The 18918-nt window shown below is 43.3% G+C and overlaps 1 protein-coding gene across 1 annotated transcript in view; it reads right to left on the bottom strand.

Moving 5' to 3' along the window:
- The window catches only part of galnt13 (polypeptide N-acetylgalactosaminyltransferase 13), a gene marked incomplete at both ends in the record, with an annotated part of 244921 nt that overhangs the window by 78981 nt on the left and 147022 nt on the right, over nt 1–18918 (bottom strand). The window contains 2 exon segments of the mRNA XM_084310931.1: nt 6021–6201; nt 14353–14470. Coding sequence (XP_084167057.1) covers nt 6021–6201; nt 14353–14470 — 299 coding nt within the window.

Raw genomic sequence — 18918 nt, 5'->3', positions numbered from 1 at the left:
TTTTATTTTTCAAAGTGTAAAGTAGAAGACGTCTAAAACTCTCACTCTCAAACTGATGATTTACTCTGAAACTTGAATTCTACCCAGTAGCAGCCAGGATTCAACCTGCCTCCATGAAATACGTACAGTAGCCTGTCTGAAGAAGACGCACCAGAGCTGTTTCATCCTGTTAGAGTACATGGCCCTTCTAAGGTTTCTCTCCTCCACATCGCCTGTGGTGCTTTTTTTTCTCCCTATTGCTAGGTTTTAGTGAGTTTTTCCTTACCTTCGCTGGGGTATGTCTGGGAGTGTTGCATTTATTTAGGATTTGATGGTGGTTTTTGTTCTTGATTTATTGTGATGTTTCTTCTTGACTTGTTTAAAGAAGACTTATCCTGCCCAATGGGGACATCACCTTGTGATTTCGGGCTTTACAAATACATTTGATTTGATTCGATTTGAGGAGTCTCCACTGTTCACATGGGATTCTCTTACCAGCAGGGCTTGACATTAACACCCGCCAAATGCAGGTAGAATTCGGCAGTGGCGTGTAACTCGTGACTCTTACCAGCCACTTTGGCGGGTAGACCGTGCAGCGTCACCATTTTAGAGTCGTAGTGAAGAGTCTTCTCTCTCTGTCTCTGTCTCTCGGAACGCAGTGCACGCTTACTTGCGTCGCGCGTAATGAGAGTCTCTCTCTCGCTCTCTGTCTCAAGTAGCAAAGCTTTACACAAACTGGATATTTGGATAGAGTGTGTTTTTTATTTTTTTACATTTATTTACCCAGGGTAGGTTCGCTGAGCACAGATGCTCTTTTTCAGGAACGCCCTGCTTCACATTCACACAGTTCCATTCACACCTGGTAGCTGCCCAGTACAACCACAGTTGACACCATTGGCCACTGAGCAACTCCACTGGAGCAGTTGATTTGCATTGGCAGTGTTTGGCCCTGTCTGGCACCCAACGGGAAAAATATTATAGGCACTATAAGTAGACACCGCTACATAAAACAAGCTGGTCTGCCTGAGTGACTGGTGGAAGAAGGAGAAATAGAGATTGGACTGATTGAGTCAAGCCATGTCACATAGTTCAAGTTTGAAATGCTTCTTTCTGTTTTGCTCCTGAGAGTGTGCTAGATACTGTACTGTACTGGTAATATTATTTATTTGTGTTAACTTCTGAATAAAACAACTTATTAAACACAAGTACATCTTATTGAACATTATTTTGATATTTCATTACCAATTATCATAGCAAAACAGCTTTTTCAAACAGTCTGTAATGCATTTTGGAAACGGGAGATGGGCTCATGGTGTAATGGGCCACCTGGCCTGAGAAACATAAGGAGGAAAGAAAATGTAAGGACTTACTTCTGGTCATTATTTGGGTAGAACACACATCTTTTGAATGCCTTCGGCAGATTTTTTCTTTCGCCATTTTAATCTAGATTAATCTAGATTAAATCCAGGATTGCAGATAGATTAATCTAGATTAAAAAAAATTATCTATGCCCACCTCTAATAAAAAGGTTTTTGGTATCAAACTCTTGACATTTTGTGTTGTTATTTTGTAGCACAAGTTTAATCAAATGTTAGTCAGGTTCTTTATATTCATACAGTATGTCAGTCAAATAGAAAATGAATGGGTGAGATTATAATAAAGCAGTAGTACTACATGATATTGCATGGTACTACATGGCAGTATAGGCACTACATGATACAACAGAATAATGACCATGGTAGTACAGGGTACAACATGGTATTGCAGGTTAATACAGAGTACTGCAGTGTATTACATGGTACTGGTAGTGGTAGTACATATTAACTTTTTACTTCTAGGTTCTCTTGATATAAATTCTAGTAATTTGCATGTATATGTAAAGAGAATACAAATCCACTGCAAATATTAACAATTGTAGAAAATACATTTTAATAAATTAATTTACCCCACAAATCCCCCCCCCAATACAGTACCCACACTATTGTTCTGGCATTTTGTCAACCATGCGTTGAAACAGGACCAAGAAGATATCTGTCCTCTCTTAAACAGTACTGTAAATTTGTATATCTTGTATGTCATAAATATCTGGATGTAACAGTACTGGTGCAAACCCTGATGTAAACAAGATGAAAGTCTTTCTCTGGTCTGCATCCCAATTGTGTGTATTGAGCCGTACTGTATTGTACCCATTCTGCAATCTGTTAATACAATTTCCAATCAATCAATCCCATAGGCGAAACGAGACACTAGGGTTATAGGATTCGTAAATTTGTGATTTTTTATTGGTTTGTCATGACAAACCAATTACATAATCCAACATATGTGTAAAAAACTAACATATTCCTGTATCTTTTTTTAATGATTCGTTACGAAGAAATCAATACTTCCATTTGTCTAAATTACTGGTGCCGCTCCGCCATTTTCTTTTTCTTTAGATTTGCGAAAGGTTTGCAGTGCATTCTGGGAAATACCATCTCTCCCTTGAAATCGAGCCTGCATCTTGGCAGACTTCGCTTGTAGGGCCATTTGGAGGGCTGAAACGTCACTACCCCTTGATCCCAAGTGAAATGGGACACCCCTACACTTCGCGGGAACGTGCAAAACGGAGCCATAGGGCCAAGGGGAGGAATGGGACACAGCCTTTGACTTGGACTTGAGCATTGACTGCATTTGGACTCTGAAGGACGAGGACTTGTTAATTGATAAATATTTATTTATTAAAAAAAAATAGATATATAACTATATCCTAAATATAAATGTTATATCTTTAAATAAACAGGTTGAGATCAATTAACTTTTTCCAATACACATGAGCTTGTGTCTTCTCAAAACAACCACAATTATAACAGATGATCAAGATATTGTCACTTGTTTCAAGACATTTTCTTCAGCCAAGTTTAGTTGTATTGTAAAAAGTTAAATACGATTTTAAGACAGAATAATATGAGCTTAAAATGATTTATTAAGCTTTGCAACGTGAACCAGTAAATCTCAATGTAAGACAGAGGGAAGGAGAGAATAGTTATGTTCCATAAATGAGCAAAGAAGCAAGAAGCAGACGCCTCAACTCAAGGGACCAGAATAATGAGTCAAAGGGAAGAAGGTTTCCTCCTCGTCGCCAGTTTGTTAGATGTAACATAAAGTAGTAGCACGCTTGTCTTGTGTCGACAGGTCTGCTCACAGCTAACTGTTGTGTATGGTGACGCATGCTAAAGAATACATTATGTTATATTCTCCTATGTAACTGAGAGTCTGCTGTGTTTTCAAAACACTAGTTCATGACACTTCAACGTGGTCTCAGACGGGAGAGGAAGCGCTGGCAGCAGCTGTAGCAGGACGGAAGGTCCAACACCCATGAATAAATAATGAGTCTGCACACTTCTTAAAAAGGTGTTTATTTTTTACCACAGATCAATGTTTTGATCCATACAGATCAAGGTTTCTATATTACCAAGGTTTATGCATAAGTAAACACCGCCTGTGGGCTGACTGCGATGGACCTGGGGTTATAAAGGTTTAATTCCTTTATTTTTAAATTCACCTTGGTCCGGCTTGAGTACTTGTTACTTTTAATAGTTTTTCTTTATTTGGTTACCAAGTACATCAACTAAAAGTGCTTGTTTTTGACGCTGAAACATAATATCTCGCTCAAACTCTGAAATCCTGAGGGGTGAGTTGTTGCAGGACAGTGGAAGCCTGACAGAGAGTTCAGAGGAGGATTCTCTGGAGTAATAAAAACAGTTAGCTTAGTGTTATCTAAAAGATAAAAACAGCTAGCTTAGTGTTATCTAAAATATAAAAACAACTAGCTTAGTGTCATCTAAAAGATAAAAACAGCTAGCTTAGTGTTATCTAAAAGATAAAAACAGCTAGCTTAGTGTTATCTAAAAGATAAAAACAGCTAGCTTAGTGTTATCTAAAATATAAAAACAACTAGCTTAGTGTCATCTAAAAGATAAAAACAGCTAGCTTAGTGTTATCTAAAAGATTAAAACAGCTAGCTTAATGTTATCTAAAAGATAAAAACAGTTAGCTTAGTGTTCAATGTTCAATGTTCCCTGCAGACTCTTTTGCCATATATTGGTCCTCACATTGAACAGGAACATGCAACAGAGAAAACAAGTCCCTAGTCCCTGAACAAGTCCCTAGTTCCTGAACAAATCCCTAGTCCCTGAACATGCTCTAGTTCCTGACCAGGTTCTTAGTTCATGAACAAGTCATTTGTTCCTGAACAAGTCCTTAGTTCCTGACCAGGTTCTTAGTTCCTGAACAAGTCCTTAGTTCCTGAACAAGATCCTAGTTCCTGAACAAGTCCTTAGTTCCTGAACAAGATCCTAGTTCCTGAACAAGTCCCTAGTTCCTGAACAAGATCCTAGTTCCTGAACAAGTCCTTAGTTCCTGAACAAGATCCTAGTTCCTGAACAAGTCCCTAGTTCCTGAACAAGATCCTAGTTCCTGAAACTGAAAACTAGCAACCCTAGTTCCTACAACTGAAAACTAGCAACCCTGCTAATGTTGGCATATTTACAGTTTTTTCATTTGTATTCATTTATAAATGTATAACTGTTGATCAATGTTCCCTCTAAGGTGTGCCTGTTGCGTGTGACGTTGCTTTCAGTACTTTGTGGGCGTCGCTACTGCGCTCACACACACAACAGATGAGGAAGCGGACAGATCCGACCAGCATTGATTCTGCTCACAATGCCGAAAATGTACATTACAGATGAACTGCAGAGAAAATTCCCAATTTACCGGCCCGGTCGTGACTCGTGACTAATTGGAAGCGGAGTGCAACGTGTGCAAAGCTTGACCATATGTTTCTGTGTCTAATAAAGGTGCTGGCGATCTCAAAGCTCACATGGACACAGAAAAACATTACAAATAAAGCTGTGCGAGGCAAGAGTTTGATGGCAAAGTTGACCGAATTGATTGAAGTATGCAGCTATACAGAGAGAGAAAGAAAATAATTTTAAACTATTTTGATGCCTCAAAATGATGTTTTGCTTTGATACGATGCTTGTTATGATACAATCATTCTAAGGATTATGTGTGTAATAAATTAGTTTTGTACACTAATTGCAAGTTATGCAAATGTAACAAATTCGAAACTGCATAGTGCACTTTTAAATGTGTATCATTGTGAGGTTACTGTTTTATAATTTACATTACATTGAAAAGATACAAAGATATATTTTTTAAAGCTGGATTTTCTAATACAGAAGAGGTGTTATTTAGAACATTACTTCATATTTTTCTTGTTATTTATTTTGTCCAGTAAGACTAAGCAAAATGTATAGATTTTTATGTTAGACATTGAGGGAAATTAAGATTCTCAGATTTTTTCCGCTTATCAACTAACCGGTTAATCGGTATGTTGCTCAGTAGTTGCTGATGTCTGCTCAGGAGGTTTGAGTGTTTGCTCAGACCGAAATTTTTTTTGAGGGAACATTGCTGTTGATTGATATGCACTCCCTGATCAAATAAACTGAGTAAACTAAACTGAACAAGTCCCTAGTTCCTGAACAAGTCCTTAGTTCCTGAACAAGTCCTTAGTTCCTGAAAAGTCCTTGGTTCCTGACCAAGATCCTAGTTCCTGAACAAGTCCCTAGTCCCTGAACAAGTCCCTAGTTCCTGGATAATGTTCCTGTGGTGCGAACATGGTTTATGACACTTTGTGTCCTTGTTTTGGAATGTTCTCTCAGAATTCTAGAACTCCGGGGCGCCAGGGTGCCGCACCATGTACAGCACTGCGGTGCAACACTCCCGGACCCGGCGACCTTTGCCGAATGTCTCCCCCCGTCTATCCTCCCATACTTCCTCTCTCTCTCTACCGGACTGCCCAGAAAAAAACAATAAAATATCTACCAAAACCACAATAAAAAAAATTTCAATAAGAAAATATTTCTAGAACTCTGTCAGCTTCAATGGCCAGTAGCCATTATTACACTGCTATTAGAACATTCACTTCCCAAAATGATATCTGACGTGTGAGATTGTACACAGATTGTACACAGAGGGTTGTAGTTTCACTGCAGTGGTACCTGGTGATATGATGTAGAAGAAGTCTTTGAAGTCGTCCATCCAAACCTCAGCCAGACGTCTGTTGTTCTTGTTGATGACTTGGCCTGTCCCTCCAGGGAAGCTGTACGGAGTGGCCTTCCGGAACACATGGCCCACGTGGGAACAGGTGACAATCTCCAAAGAGCCACCGCACTGCCAGATCTGAAGGCCCAGAGAACATGGACTCAACTGAAGATGTTCATACTCAACTAATAGTCTTTGGGATTTTGTCAATTCATCAAATAGTCATTTTAATCAACAAAACATTTTTGCCCTGATGAAGCTCTCATGACCGAAAGCTAGTCTTTAGTTTCATTAAAAACACTAACATGGACCTGAGGAGCAGAACCTTCCTTCATTAAAGACACTAAGGTCGCTTTCACACAGACCGCGTGACATTGTTCAGAAGGTCTCGGTCCGCCTGACAGATTTCTATGTGAAAGCAGGCGAACCAAATGAAGAATGCAACAATGTTGCAACTTCACCCCCAGAACCGCACCGAGTCCACCAAAACTATATGTGAAAGCGACCTAACATGGACCTGAGGAGCAGAACCTTCCTTCATTAAAGACACTAACATGGACCTGAGGAGCAGAACCTTCCTTCATTAAAGACACTAACATGGACCTTCATTAAAGACATGACCACGGTATGTCCCCTGACCACGGTATGTCTCCTGACCACAGTATGTCCCCTGACCACAGTATGTCTCCTGACCAAGGTACTGTATGTCTCCTGACCGCAGTATGTCTCCTGACCACGGTATGTCTCCTGACCACAGTATGTCTCCTGATCACGGTATGTCTCCTGACCACGGTGTGGTATGTCCTCTGGCCATGGTATGTCTCCTGACCACGGTATGTCCTCTGACCACAGTATGTCCTCTGACCGCAGTATGTCCCCTGACCGCAGTATGTCTCCTGACCACAGTATGTCCTCTGACCACAGTACGTCTCCTGACCACGGTATGTCTCCTGACCACGGTATGTCTCCTGACCATGGTATGTCCTCTGACCACAAGCCCCTGCCGGGTAACAACCTGCAACGCAGCATCATTCCATCATTCTCTTCTCCTGCTCACAAAGCTCTGATTTGACAAGCTGAATGTTGACTGGTGTTTGATTGAAGCAAGGATACTTATGTGAGACTTTTCATGGCTGTCTAGGAGGTTTGGGCATTTTTCCAGTTATTAATTCCAGACTTTCCAAAGCCGTCATCTCCACATGGAGAAACTTACAAGCTACTTGACAGCAGCAAATCTGCATATCTCACAGAAGGCTCGCTTTACTGGTTTAGCACACAATTAACCTCTCTCTCACTCTCACACACACACACACACACACACACACACACACACACACACACACACACACACACACACACACACACACACACACACACACACACACACACACACACACACACACACACACACACACACACACACACACACACACACACACACACACACACACACACACACACACACACACACACACACACACACACACACACACACACACACACACACACACACACACACACACTCTTAGCTGTCCATCGTGTTCGATGATGACGCTTGCTCCAGGGATGGGGAGAGGGGGAGGGGGGTTAGCAACGCTGCCGCTGGTGCCACTTCTCGTGGGCGTTGAGTCCGATCCTTGAGCCGCACACCCGTCCACAGATGGCGCAAGGGAAGCCAGATACCTGGGGGATGCCAGCCGCCCGCTGGTGTCGTTGCGTGCGCCTCTCAGATCTTCGGTCTTGGTTTGTTTGGTGTATTTGGGAAACTGCAGTGGCACAAGTGACTTGCCAGGCTGATCTGTCGAGTGCCAGAGTTTCAAGCTGCGTGATGTTTGCACACTTTAGGAGGTCCCTGGTGTAGTCCTTAAAGCGTCTCTTTTGGCCTCCAGCAGCCCGCTTTGCTCCTCTCAGTTGGCCATAGAGGACTTGGCGGGGCAGGCGGTGGTCAGGCATACATATGGTGTGCCCTATCCAACGAAGATGTTTTTTGGCCACAGCTGCGGCCATACAGATTGAGTTGGTGTTGTTGAGGATGTCTGTGTGCGGGACTCGATCTTCCCAGGTCAGGCCGAGGATCCTTTGGAGGCAACGGATGTGGAAAGTGTCCAGGTTGGTGATGTGCCGGCGGTATGTGGTCCAGGATTCTGCTCCATAGAGCAGAGTGGAGAGACATACTGCATTGTAAACGGCAACCTTGGTGCTGATCTTCAGGTTTCGGTTTTCAAAAACCCTGCTGCGTAGGCGTCCAAAGGATGATGCCGCTTTATTGATACGTGTGTGTATCTCCGGGTCAAGGGAGCAGCATGAGGACAGAGTGGAGCCGAGTTAGGTGAAATGATCCACTGTTTTGAGTGGAACACCGTTTATGTGAAAACTGGGAGGTGTAGAGGTTCGGGAAGTGAGTTGGGACATGACTTCGGTTTTTTGTATGTTGACCTGGAGACCGAAGGATTGGTACAGGCTGGATATGGTGTCGAGAGCATGCTTCATAGACTCTGGACTGTGAGCTAAGATGGCACAGTCATCAGCGTACTGTAGCTCACATACTTGGCAGGATTTTGTCTTTGTGTGTGCCTGGAGCCGGCGGATGTTGAAGAGACTACCATCAAGGCGGTATTCCACATGGACACCGTCTTCATGTCCCAGGGCTCGGTGGAAGAGGCAGGTGACGGCAGAGAGGAGGAGATTAAAGAGCACCGGAGCCAAGACACAGCCCTGCTTCACCCCAACATTAACCTTAAAGGATTCTGACTGGAGTTCACCCGTCTGGACTCTGGCTTGCATCCCGTCATGCAGCTGCTGAAGGATGGAGAGAAACTTGGGTGGTACCCCAAGTTTGTTGAGGTGTTTCCAGAGCAGCTCATGGCTGATGGTGTCAAAGGCTTTGCTTAGGTCTATGAAGGCTATGTAAAGATCCTTGCGATGCTCTCTGCTCTTCTCTAGCAGCTGCCTCAGGACAAAGACCATGTCGGTGGTGGATCTGGTCTTCCGAAAGCCACATTGAGTTTCCGGAAGCGCAGCTTCAGAGATGTTTTCCACCAGCCTGTTCAGCATGATCTTCGCCAGCACTTTCCCTGCGATGGAGAGGAGAGAGATTCCACGGCTGTTTCCGCATACTGCTCTGTCCCCTTTCTGCTTGTAGATAACCACAATGTTTGCATCCTTCCAGTCCTGTGGGAGGGTCTCATGTTCCCAGATGTTGCAGATCAGGAGGTGCAGGCGGCACGTGAGGAGGTACCCTCCGTGTTTGAAAACCTCTGCTGGGATGCCATCGGGTCCAGGGCTTTTATTGTTCTTTAGACCCGCAATGGCTTGACGGGTCTCAGAGAAGTGTGGTGGGGTGTCCAGGTGCATGACTGGTGGCATGTCTGGGAGATTATCCAGGATATGTGGGTCAGTGGGGTTGGTGTGGTTGAGTAGAGACTCAAAGTGGTTTGCCCAGCGGGTGAGGATCTCATGTCGGTCCTTAAAGAGTTTAGAACCGTCGACTGATCGAACTGGAGCAGTCGCCCGCTTCCTGGAGCCATGCAGTGCTTTGATGGCATCGTAAAAGCCCTGGGTGTTGTGGCAGTCTGCCAGGCTTTGGATCTCCTTCGCCTTCTGTATCCACCAGGCATCCTCCATAGTCCGGAGGGCTCGCTGGGTTGCTGTTCTTGCTGCAGCAAAGGCAGCTTTCAGGGTGGGAGAACCAGGGCAGGACAGAAGAGCTTTGTGGGCTTCATGCTTGGTTTTAAGCAGGGACTGTATCTTGGCTGAGTTACAATCAAACCAGTCCTGGTGTCGTTTCCTCGTCTGGCCAAGTGCCTCAGAGGCTGCGCTGTGGATAGCCTGGCGCAGAGCTGGCCAGTCAGCTGATTCCTCCGGGATCTTATTGAGGTTTTCAGCAAGGAGCTGTCGGAGGTGGTTTTTTGAGGTGGGGGTGTTCAGTGCTGCAGAATTGAGTTTCTTATTAGGTGCTACCCTCGGTCCACAGGGTTGAATACTCATGAGGAGTTTGGATCTGACCATGAGGTCATCAGTCCAGCACTCGGCTCCACGCATGACTCGGGTGGTAAGGACGTCCTGTCGGTCCTTTTGGCGTACAATCACATAGTCCAGGTGGTTTTGAACCTGTTCTTCATCTGGAAGATGGTGTTGGTTATGACCAGGTGGTGTTCTGCACAGAGGGAGAGGAGCCGAAGCCCGTTGTCATTTATCTTCCCTACTCCATGTCGGCCAATAACTCTGTCCCATACCAGGTGCTCCGTGCCCACTCTAGCATTGAAGTCTCCCATTAATATGAGCTTGTCCGTAGCTGGAGTTTTCTGTAATATTGAGTCGAGGGCTCGGTAGAAATCCTCTTTGATGTTGAACTCAGCATCTAAAGTTGGTGCATAAGCACTAAGGAGAGTGGCGAAGCGTTCCTTTGTAAGGGGGATGCGCCATGTCATTAGGTGTTTGCTGACACCGATGGGGGACTCTGGGATGCGTTGCAGCAGTTGGGACTTCACAGCGAAGCCTACTCCATGGATGCGGTGAGTGCCTTCAGGGACCCCCTTCCAGAAGAAGGTGTATCCTGCACCAACCTCTGTCAGGGAGTCCTCTCCATGTAGTCTAGTCTCGCTGAGAGCTGCAATGTCGATGTTATACCTTGCGAGTTCCAGGGCCACGAGTGCTGTCCTGCGGTGTGGCCTGTCAGGTGTTTCAGCCAGGTCCAGCAGTGTGAGAAACATTCCATGAAGCAATACATAAATGCTTATTTCTTAATATTTTAGTTTTTTGACCACAAAAGGGAATGCTCCGACGGTTGCGGTATACCGCCCGGAGATAGAAGAGCAGACAATGTTTGGACCACCTTTTCTAGGTCCTTCCCCATCTCAGGGGTGAGCAGTGTGGGGCTGCTCAGTCACAATGGAAGCTGCCGAAGCGATGCGCTGCTCCATCCCGCAGTCTCAACGACCATCACTCCATTGTCGCCTGTGTGCATGGTTTGGCTAGACACTCCCAGCCACATCCTTGTCCTGTACCTACCGCCATTCCACAACGCCACAGGACTTTTTGAAGGGGGGGGGGGGGGAGGATGGGCAAGAAGCTTGCACATAGGTGAGGATTAAGGTGAGGGTGTGGCTGTGCAGTCCTCACTCCCACCATCTTCACTCCTTGCAGATTAACCTCCAGTGGCATGAGAGAACCCATGACGACCTTCGTCTGGCAGGAGTTGCAGGGGGCTGCCGGTGGTCCGGTCTGTTGGACTCCGCCTGTGCCTGTCCCCAGGGCAGATTTTTCCTCAGGGTTTACTTCCCTAGCCACTATACCCGCCCCGGGTTTACCCATGTGGCAATGGGGGTCCCTTCCTCCGCCTTCGCAGCCGATGTGGTGGTTCTCACATCCACCATCTTCCGCCTGCTCCATCGTTGAGGTGTTTTGGGATCACTCTTAGTCTGGCCTCTACCCTCTACACACACACACACACACACACACACACACGCACGCATGCACGCACACACACACACAGACACACACGCACACACGCACACACATGCACACGTGCACACACGTGTCTAATCACGTGTGTGTCAACCCTAACCATAACCATAACCATAACCATAACCATAACACTAACACTAACCCTACACTAACCCTAACATTAACCCTAACCATAACCATAACCCTCACCAGACTCAGAACCACCTGCCTCACCAGGCAAACTCAGAAACACCTGCCTCACCAGACAAACTCAGAACCACCTGCCTCACCAGACAAACTCAGAACCACCTGCCTCACCAGACAAACTCAGAACCGCCTGCCTCACCAGGCAAACTCAGAACCACCTTCCTCACCAGACAAACTCAGAACCACCTGCCTCACTAGGCAAACTCAGAACCACCTGCCTCACCAGACAAACTCAGAACCACCTGCCTCACCAGGCAAACTCAGAACCACCTTCCTCACCAGACAAACTCAGAACCACCTGCCTCACCAGACAAACTCAGAACCACCTGCCTCACCAGACAAACTCAGAACCACCTGCCTCACCAGACAAACTCAGAACCACCTTCCTCACCAGACAAACTCAGAACCACCTTCCTCACCAGACAAACTCAGAACCCCACCAGCAGCAACAAGGACAACATGAACATTTCCCTTTGACGGCTCCCTTTCTCTCTGAGTAGAAACATGCAACTCTTTGCGGGGGGAAATGGTAAAAACGCTACTGTTCAGACAGGCGTTTGGCTAGTTTTATCTTGGTTTTACTTTGTATTATATTTTCTAGTTGGTGTGTTTGATTGTTTCTATGTATTAACACTTTGGTCGCCAGGCTTATATTCTTAACACTTTGATCGCCATGGTTAAATTCATAATTTACCATCCCTAGCCAGCTCTATTTGTCTATGGAGAAGTTCCCCTTCTTTGCAGGGCTATAACTTTTTTAATTGTATTGCTAAATTGACATTATTATGGCCCATTCAATGTCCTATATCTATTGTTCAGAGTGTAGCAACGTATAAGTATGTTTTTATCGTTTTCTGCAGCTTTTTCCAGAACTTGATTTATAGCCCTAAATGCATTATATTGATGATCAAATACAGTTTGATAGCGATCGGTGCCAGATAAAAAATGTCAACTGCACGTAGTTCTAGAAGTTACTACGTATGATCTGATGTTGACCGGATGGGCGGGGGGTCGTTTATAATTCCGTGGGCAACGTTATATCATTCATCTAGTGTGGGTGATATGATCATTAGAGCAGTTAGTATAGAGGACATTAGAAAATAACGCTGAAACTCACTGTAGCTTCCTCGCGCCGTTGGCAGATGAGCGTGGAACAGAATTTTTTCTATTATGGGATGGAGAAATACCTGATCCATTTCCAGGTTGTATAATAGTATATACGTCCAAATCATGTTGTTTGTCGAGTTATTGGCAACGGATCGCTATGTATTGTGTCGAGCTCGAGTCCCGGGACCTATAGCGAGTGATCGGACCAAATTGAAATGAGCACTAGCTTCTACATCCTGTTTCTCCCCTGGGTGATCCCCCGATCGGCCACCAGATGGCGCTCTTGAACCGTTAGAGAGTTGAGTGGAGCTCAGCAGTATATCTCAGGTCCCCGGGGGAGAAATATGATTTCGATCACAGATTTTTGAAATATTGATATCAAAGACGTGTTACGGCGTCTTCGGCAGAATGAGCATGGCGGGGAAAGACGAGTTTCGGCGTCTCCGGCGATTAAAGTGTTAATATACCATCCTCCGCCAGCTCTATTTGTCTATGGGGATGTTTACCTTCTTTGCAGGGCTATAACTTTTTAAATTGTATTGCTAAATTGACATTACTATGGCCCATTCAACGTCAAGTATCTATTGTTCAGGGTGTAGCAACGTTATACTTTTTCATTCACATATTCATACTAAAATACGGTCTAAAGTATAAGTATGTTTTTATCGTTTTCTGCAGCTTTCTCCAGAACGTGATTTATAGCCCCAAATGCATTATATTGATGATCAAATACAGTTTGATATTAATCTGCGCGAGATAAAAAATGTCAAATGGACGTGCTTCTAGAAGTTACTACTGATCATCTGATGTTGACCGGATGGGGGGGGGGTCGTTTATAATTCCGTGGCCAACGTTAGATGATTCATCTAGTGTGGGTGATATGATCATTAGAGCAGTTAGTATCGAACACGTTAAAAAATAACGCTGAATCTTACCGTAGCTTCCTCATAGCGTTGGGCGATGCGCGTGGAACAGAAATATTCCTATTATGGGATGTAGAAATATGCGATCCATTTCCAGGTTGTATAATAGTATATACGTCCAAATCATGTTGTTTATCGAGTTATTGGTAACGGATTGCTATCCGTTGTGTCTAGCTCGAGTCCTGGGACTATTACCGAGTGATCGGACCGAATTGAAATGAGCACCAGCTTCCATTTCCTGTTTCCGCTCTGGGCGATCCGCCGATCGGCCACCAGATGGCGCTCTTGAACCGTTGGAGAGTTGAGAGGGGTTCAACAGTAGATCTCAAGTCTCCGGGGGAGAAATATGATTTCGATCACAGATTTTTGAAATATTGATATCAAAGACGTGGTACGGCGTCTTTGGCAGAATGAGCTTGGCGGGGAAAGACGTGCTACGGCGTTTTTGGCGACCATAGTGTTAACAATGTTGTTTGATGTTCTTCTTTTTTTTTTATTGGAAAGCACTGTGTGATCCTGTATCTAGAAAGGTGCTAGATAAATACAATTGACTTAATTTATATTTGTATGTGTTTTCCAGGTTGCGTGGGAACCCTCAGTCACTCACCCTGAAAGACATTTCCAAGTTTTCTCCGCCCCAAATATCCATCCCTGGATCGTAGGTTCCGATTTCCTCAAAATATTTCCGGTCAATGGAGAATAAACCACCAGCCATTGTAGGCGTCCTGGAATAGAGACACAAGGGATTAGATTAGACTGGATCAGGGTTCCCTCTCCGGAATAGAGACACAAGAGATTAGATTAGACTGGATCAGGGTTCCCTCTCTGGAATAGAGACACACACAAGATTAGATTAGACTGGGTTCCCTCTCTTTTTAGGAAGCTGGAATCAGTTTCTGTTGTCACATCACATTGTTTCATCAGCATTGAGGAGTGACGTTCTTTGTTCTAGCAGCAGCGTTAACATGAAGTAGTACAGAAGCAATAAAATAGTAATACTATTTTAGAATTAGGAGCATAGCAATGATAAAAAAAAAACAGCATTAATTTACAATACAATAGTCACAATGTAGTATCACAGTGTATCAGAGTGTCAAGTCAAGTCAAGAGTTTTATTTGTCACGGCATACGAGTATACAATGCAATGCGGGTGGTTCTGCCTGCAACGATGTGCATAATACAATAGTAATAACATATAATAGAATCCAATAGAACGACATTGTGCAATAAAACAAGTAAACAGATTAGGGCATATTGGTATATGTACATAAGTTATTTACAGAGCATGGTAGGACATGCTAGGTCCATGCTATGTCCTGTGTGATGTGCAAAGAGGCAGTACAATCAGTGATAAGGTAGTTATAGGCTTCTATATAACAAACACTGTGTGGGTATAGTGTGTAGTGCAGTGTGTGTAAATCAGTAGTGTGTAAATCATTAATGTGTGTAAATCAGTAGTGTGTGTAAATCATTAATGTGTGTAAATCAGTAGTGTGTGTAAATCAGTAGTGTGTGGTAGTGTGTGTAAATCAGTAGTGTGTGTAAATCAGTAGTGTGTGTAAATCAGTAGTGTGTGTAAATCAGTAGCGTGTGTAAATCAGTAGTGTGTGTAAATCAGTAGTGTGTGTAAATCATGAATGTGTGTAAAACAGTTGTGTGTAAATCAGTAGTGTGTGTAAATCATTAATGTGTGTAAATCTATATTCTTCTTTGTAAATTATTCATTAATCTTTATAAATGCTGCAGTATCATGTGTAGTAATGATTACAGACAACAGCTTTATTAGAGTCTCTACAGTCAGTGAGTGATGCAACACAGACATGATGAAACAATGTTTGATGCTTGGAAAACAAAGCCTGAGACGAACGACCGCCTGCATCTTTCAGTTCCTCTTTTCTTTTAAACTAAAAGTCTGAATTAACTACATCATTTTATTGCCAGAGGCCATTTGCATACAGATGACAATTTATGTCTCCTTTTGAAACGGCACTTCAGAAGGAGTTGGGAAAGTAAACAGCTCCACCGAGCTGAACTAAGCTCTATTTTTATACTTTTAGACGAAGCTCAGTCGTACAGTAGCTAAGCAGGAAACCACAGCCACGACTGAGCTACTATGTGTGGACGCTGTTCAGACTCCCTGGCTTGCTGGAGCATCATGGGGTGTATTATTACAGAGAGCAACAGGATCTATTTCTATCTCCGGATAAAAATGGCAGCTTTCATGGTTATGAACATCAGAAGCTGAACCAGCCGTGTCTGCCGCCTTGTGCGTCTCTAACAAACAGCCCAGACGAGGAGCGGAGAGCTAACATCTTACAAGACTGTCATCTGACAACGATATTACATATATAGTTTGTATATAAATATACGTGTGTGCACATATCTTGTGGAGAGGTATAGAGGAACACGTGTTCGGTTCTCAAACAGCTCCAAGAGGCACACCCCATCCAGTCATTCCATATACTGTTTAATTCAAATTCAAGTTTTGTTTTATTTGTCACATATAAGGTACGTATAATAATGGATAATGTATGTTACAGTGAAATGCTTGGTTCTGTATGAGCACTATACAAAATATACAATACAAAACTAAAGTAAAAATGCAAAATGCAAACACAAAATTCAAACAAATGCAAAAATGCAAAAATGAGGTACTGTAGAGAGGTAGTGCAATAATGTACATGGGTTGTTAAATTCCACCACCAGCACACCTGGTCTAGCTAATCAATACCTCATTCAGTTGAATTGGGTGATGCTGGTGGTGGAAATTAATAAACGCAGAACATGGAATGAAATTGGACATGAATGAGGCGCCTCGAGGGGTCGTTTAGGAACCCAACCTGTGTTCTTCTAACCCTAAACCTCACAAGATAACATTTGGGAACCCAAACTGTGTTGTTCTAACCCTAAACCTCACAAGTTAACCTTTAGGAACCCAACCTGTGTTCTTCTAACCCTGAACCTGACAAGATAACGTTTTGGAAAACACTTGTTTCTTTTTATTGTATTAATTTTTATTTTTATTTATTATAATGTTATATAGCACAGTATAATGTAGCTCTGCACAGTACAGGATATACAGTATATATATATATATATATATATATATATATATATACACATGATGCCAAAATTAACTCTGTAATATTGACACCTCTCTATGTATATTATACATAGAGATGGAGTTCATTTTGGCGTTCATTTGAAAATCTTAATGTGTCACATGACCTTTTTTGGTAATCTCTCCTCATCTCTCCGACATGCAAACCAGGAGGACGTTGAGTCACCAGACAACATTTTTGGATAAAACCAAGCTGTATGCACGTTCCCAGAGAAGCATTTGAAGTACCAGGCTACACTATCCGTGCTAATGATGCTGCTGATGATCCTGTTATCAGAGACGATCTGAAGGAGCAGCCTGACGGTACCGTCTGTCTCATCAGATAACTAATGGATTCACAAAATGGATGGACATTCAATGTTATTGAAGACTCCTGTGACAGATGAGTAAGTATTATTACTTCACTGAACTATTTTGTTGTGCATTTCCTCGTGCATTTTGCTATATATTCTGTATTTGTGTTTAATTTAATTCACTCTGTGTTTAATGAATATATAATATATTATATATAATTATATATATAATACATATACTATGACGAGGGTTTTAGACCTCGTCATAGCCATCGGCGTATTTAGACCACTCAGCTGTGCCCCAGTGATCCAATTCTACAATCCAATTCTCCAATTATTATTATTATATATTTTTTTACTTCGCTTTGAAATATTATAGTGAAATATTTCGCATTTATCTTGTTGAAATCCTCCAACAGGCTAGTTTTTGTAAGTTGACTGGTTTGCACACCCCTATGACAGCTAATACATGGTACATCCCATGGTGCTCAGCTGTCAGCAGGCAGCTGGCCTCGCGCAGTTCACAGGTAAAATCACAGTGCTGCGTTGCATTCTGTCATGATGCACAGCTAAGAAAGTTAAAGCAAACGAAATGCGGGCATTCCAGCCCTCGTGGACAGACTACTACGGGTTTGTGTGTCAGAAGGACCGTGCTGTGTGTACTTATGTTGAAGTCTTGCCAAACAAAGAGACAATCAAATCAAGGATAAAAGATATCCCCATGTCAGCTCGAAGTGTCGAGCGACGCATCAACGAAATGTCCGAAAACAGCAAACAGCTGGATTAAAAGATGCTCCGGTGTGCAGCTTAAAGGGACCGACCAACCAACTACTACCCCAGATAACGGAGCTCAGTAAAGCAAAACAGTGCCAGGGATCTCAGGTAAGCAGCGGTTTATTTAACTTGAGCGTCTTTCTCTCTCTCCCTCTCTCCCTCTCCTTTCTCTCCTCTCTCTCTCTCCTCTCTCTCTCTCTCTCTCTCTTCCTCTCCTCTCCTCTCCTCTCCTCTCCTCTCCTCTCCTCTCTCTCCTCTCTCTCCTCTCTCTCTCTGGCCTTGCTCCGGTGGAGGGATTGGAGGAGGGTGTGCCTCAGTGACACTACACATATTTAATTGAGACCCTTTATTATTTCAATTTAGCTGGAAATACATTGATACATCATTCAGTAACATTTTCAGAGCCTTATAACAAAAACCTTATTACGGTCACCATTGTGACCAGTGGGATTCTTTTTACTCAAAATGTGAGTATTACCAAGTCACCTTGTGTTCTTAAAACAATGACAATAAACATAGTTTTATTAGGTTGAAATAATGTGGTTGTGTACTTATTTTTTCTGTTAACTTATTATGGATTGAAAACTGAAAACCAAACAAAATGTGCTATATATAGTCTACCGTCTGCGTCGAATATGAAATAAAGGCATCTAAATGATACATTTTTTCTTTAAAAAAAACAAGCTCAATCAAAAGATTCTACATGATTCCAAAATAGTGAAGAAAAGACTGCTCTTTTAAGAATGTTCAATGACCTTGTTTTAACTGTGGACTCTGGGTGTGCTGCTATTATGGTAACATTGGATTTGACCGCTGCCTTTGATACGGTGGATCATAAGACCCTTTTATCCAGCCTAGAACAGTGTGTTGGCATCAGAGGTACTGCCCTTATGTTACTTCAGTCGTACCTGACTGATAAGAGTTTCTCTGTTCATCTGGGTGAATTCTCCTCAAATGTGGCCCCTCTTACCTGTGGTGTTCCCCA

This window comes from Notolepis coatsorum (genome assembly GCF_963971535.1).
Source record: "Notolepis coatsorum genome assembly, chromosome: 3".
NCBI classification, from domain to species: Eukaryota; Metazoa; Chordata; class Actinopteri; order Aulopiformes; family Paralepididae; genus Notolepis; species Notolepis coatsorum.
Note: the sequence above shows the minus strand (reverse complement) of the source record. Positions and strands in the feature narration are given on the sequence as shown.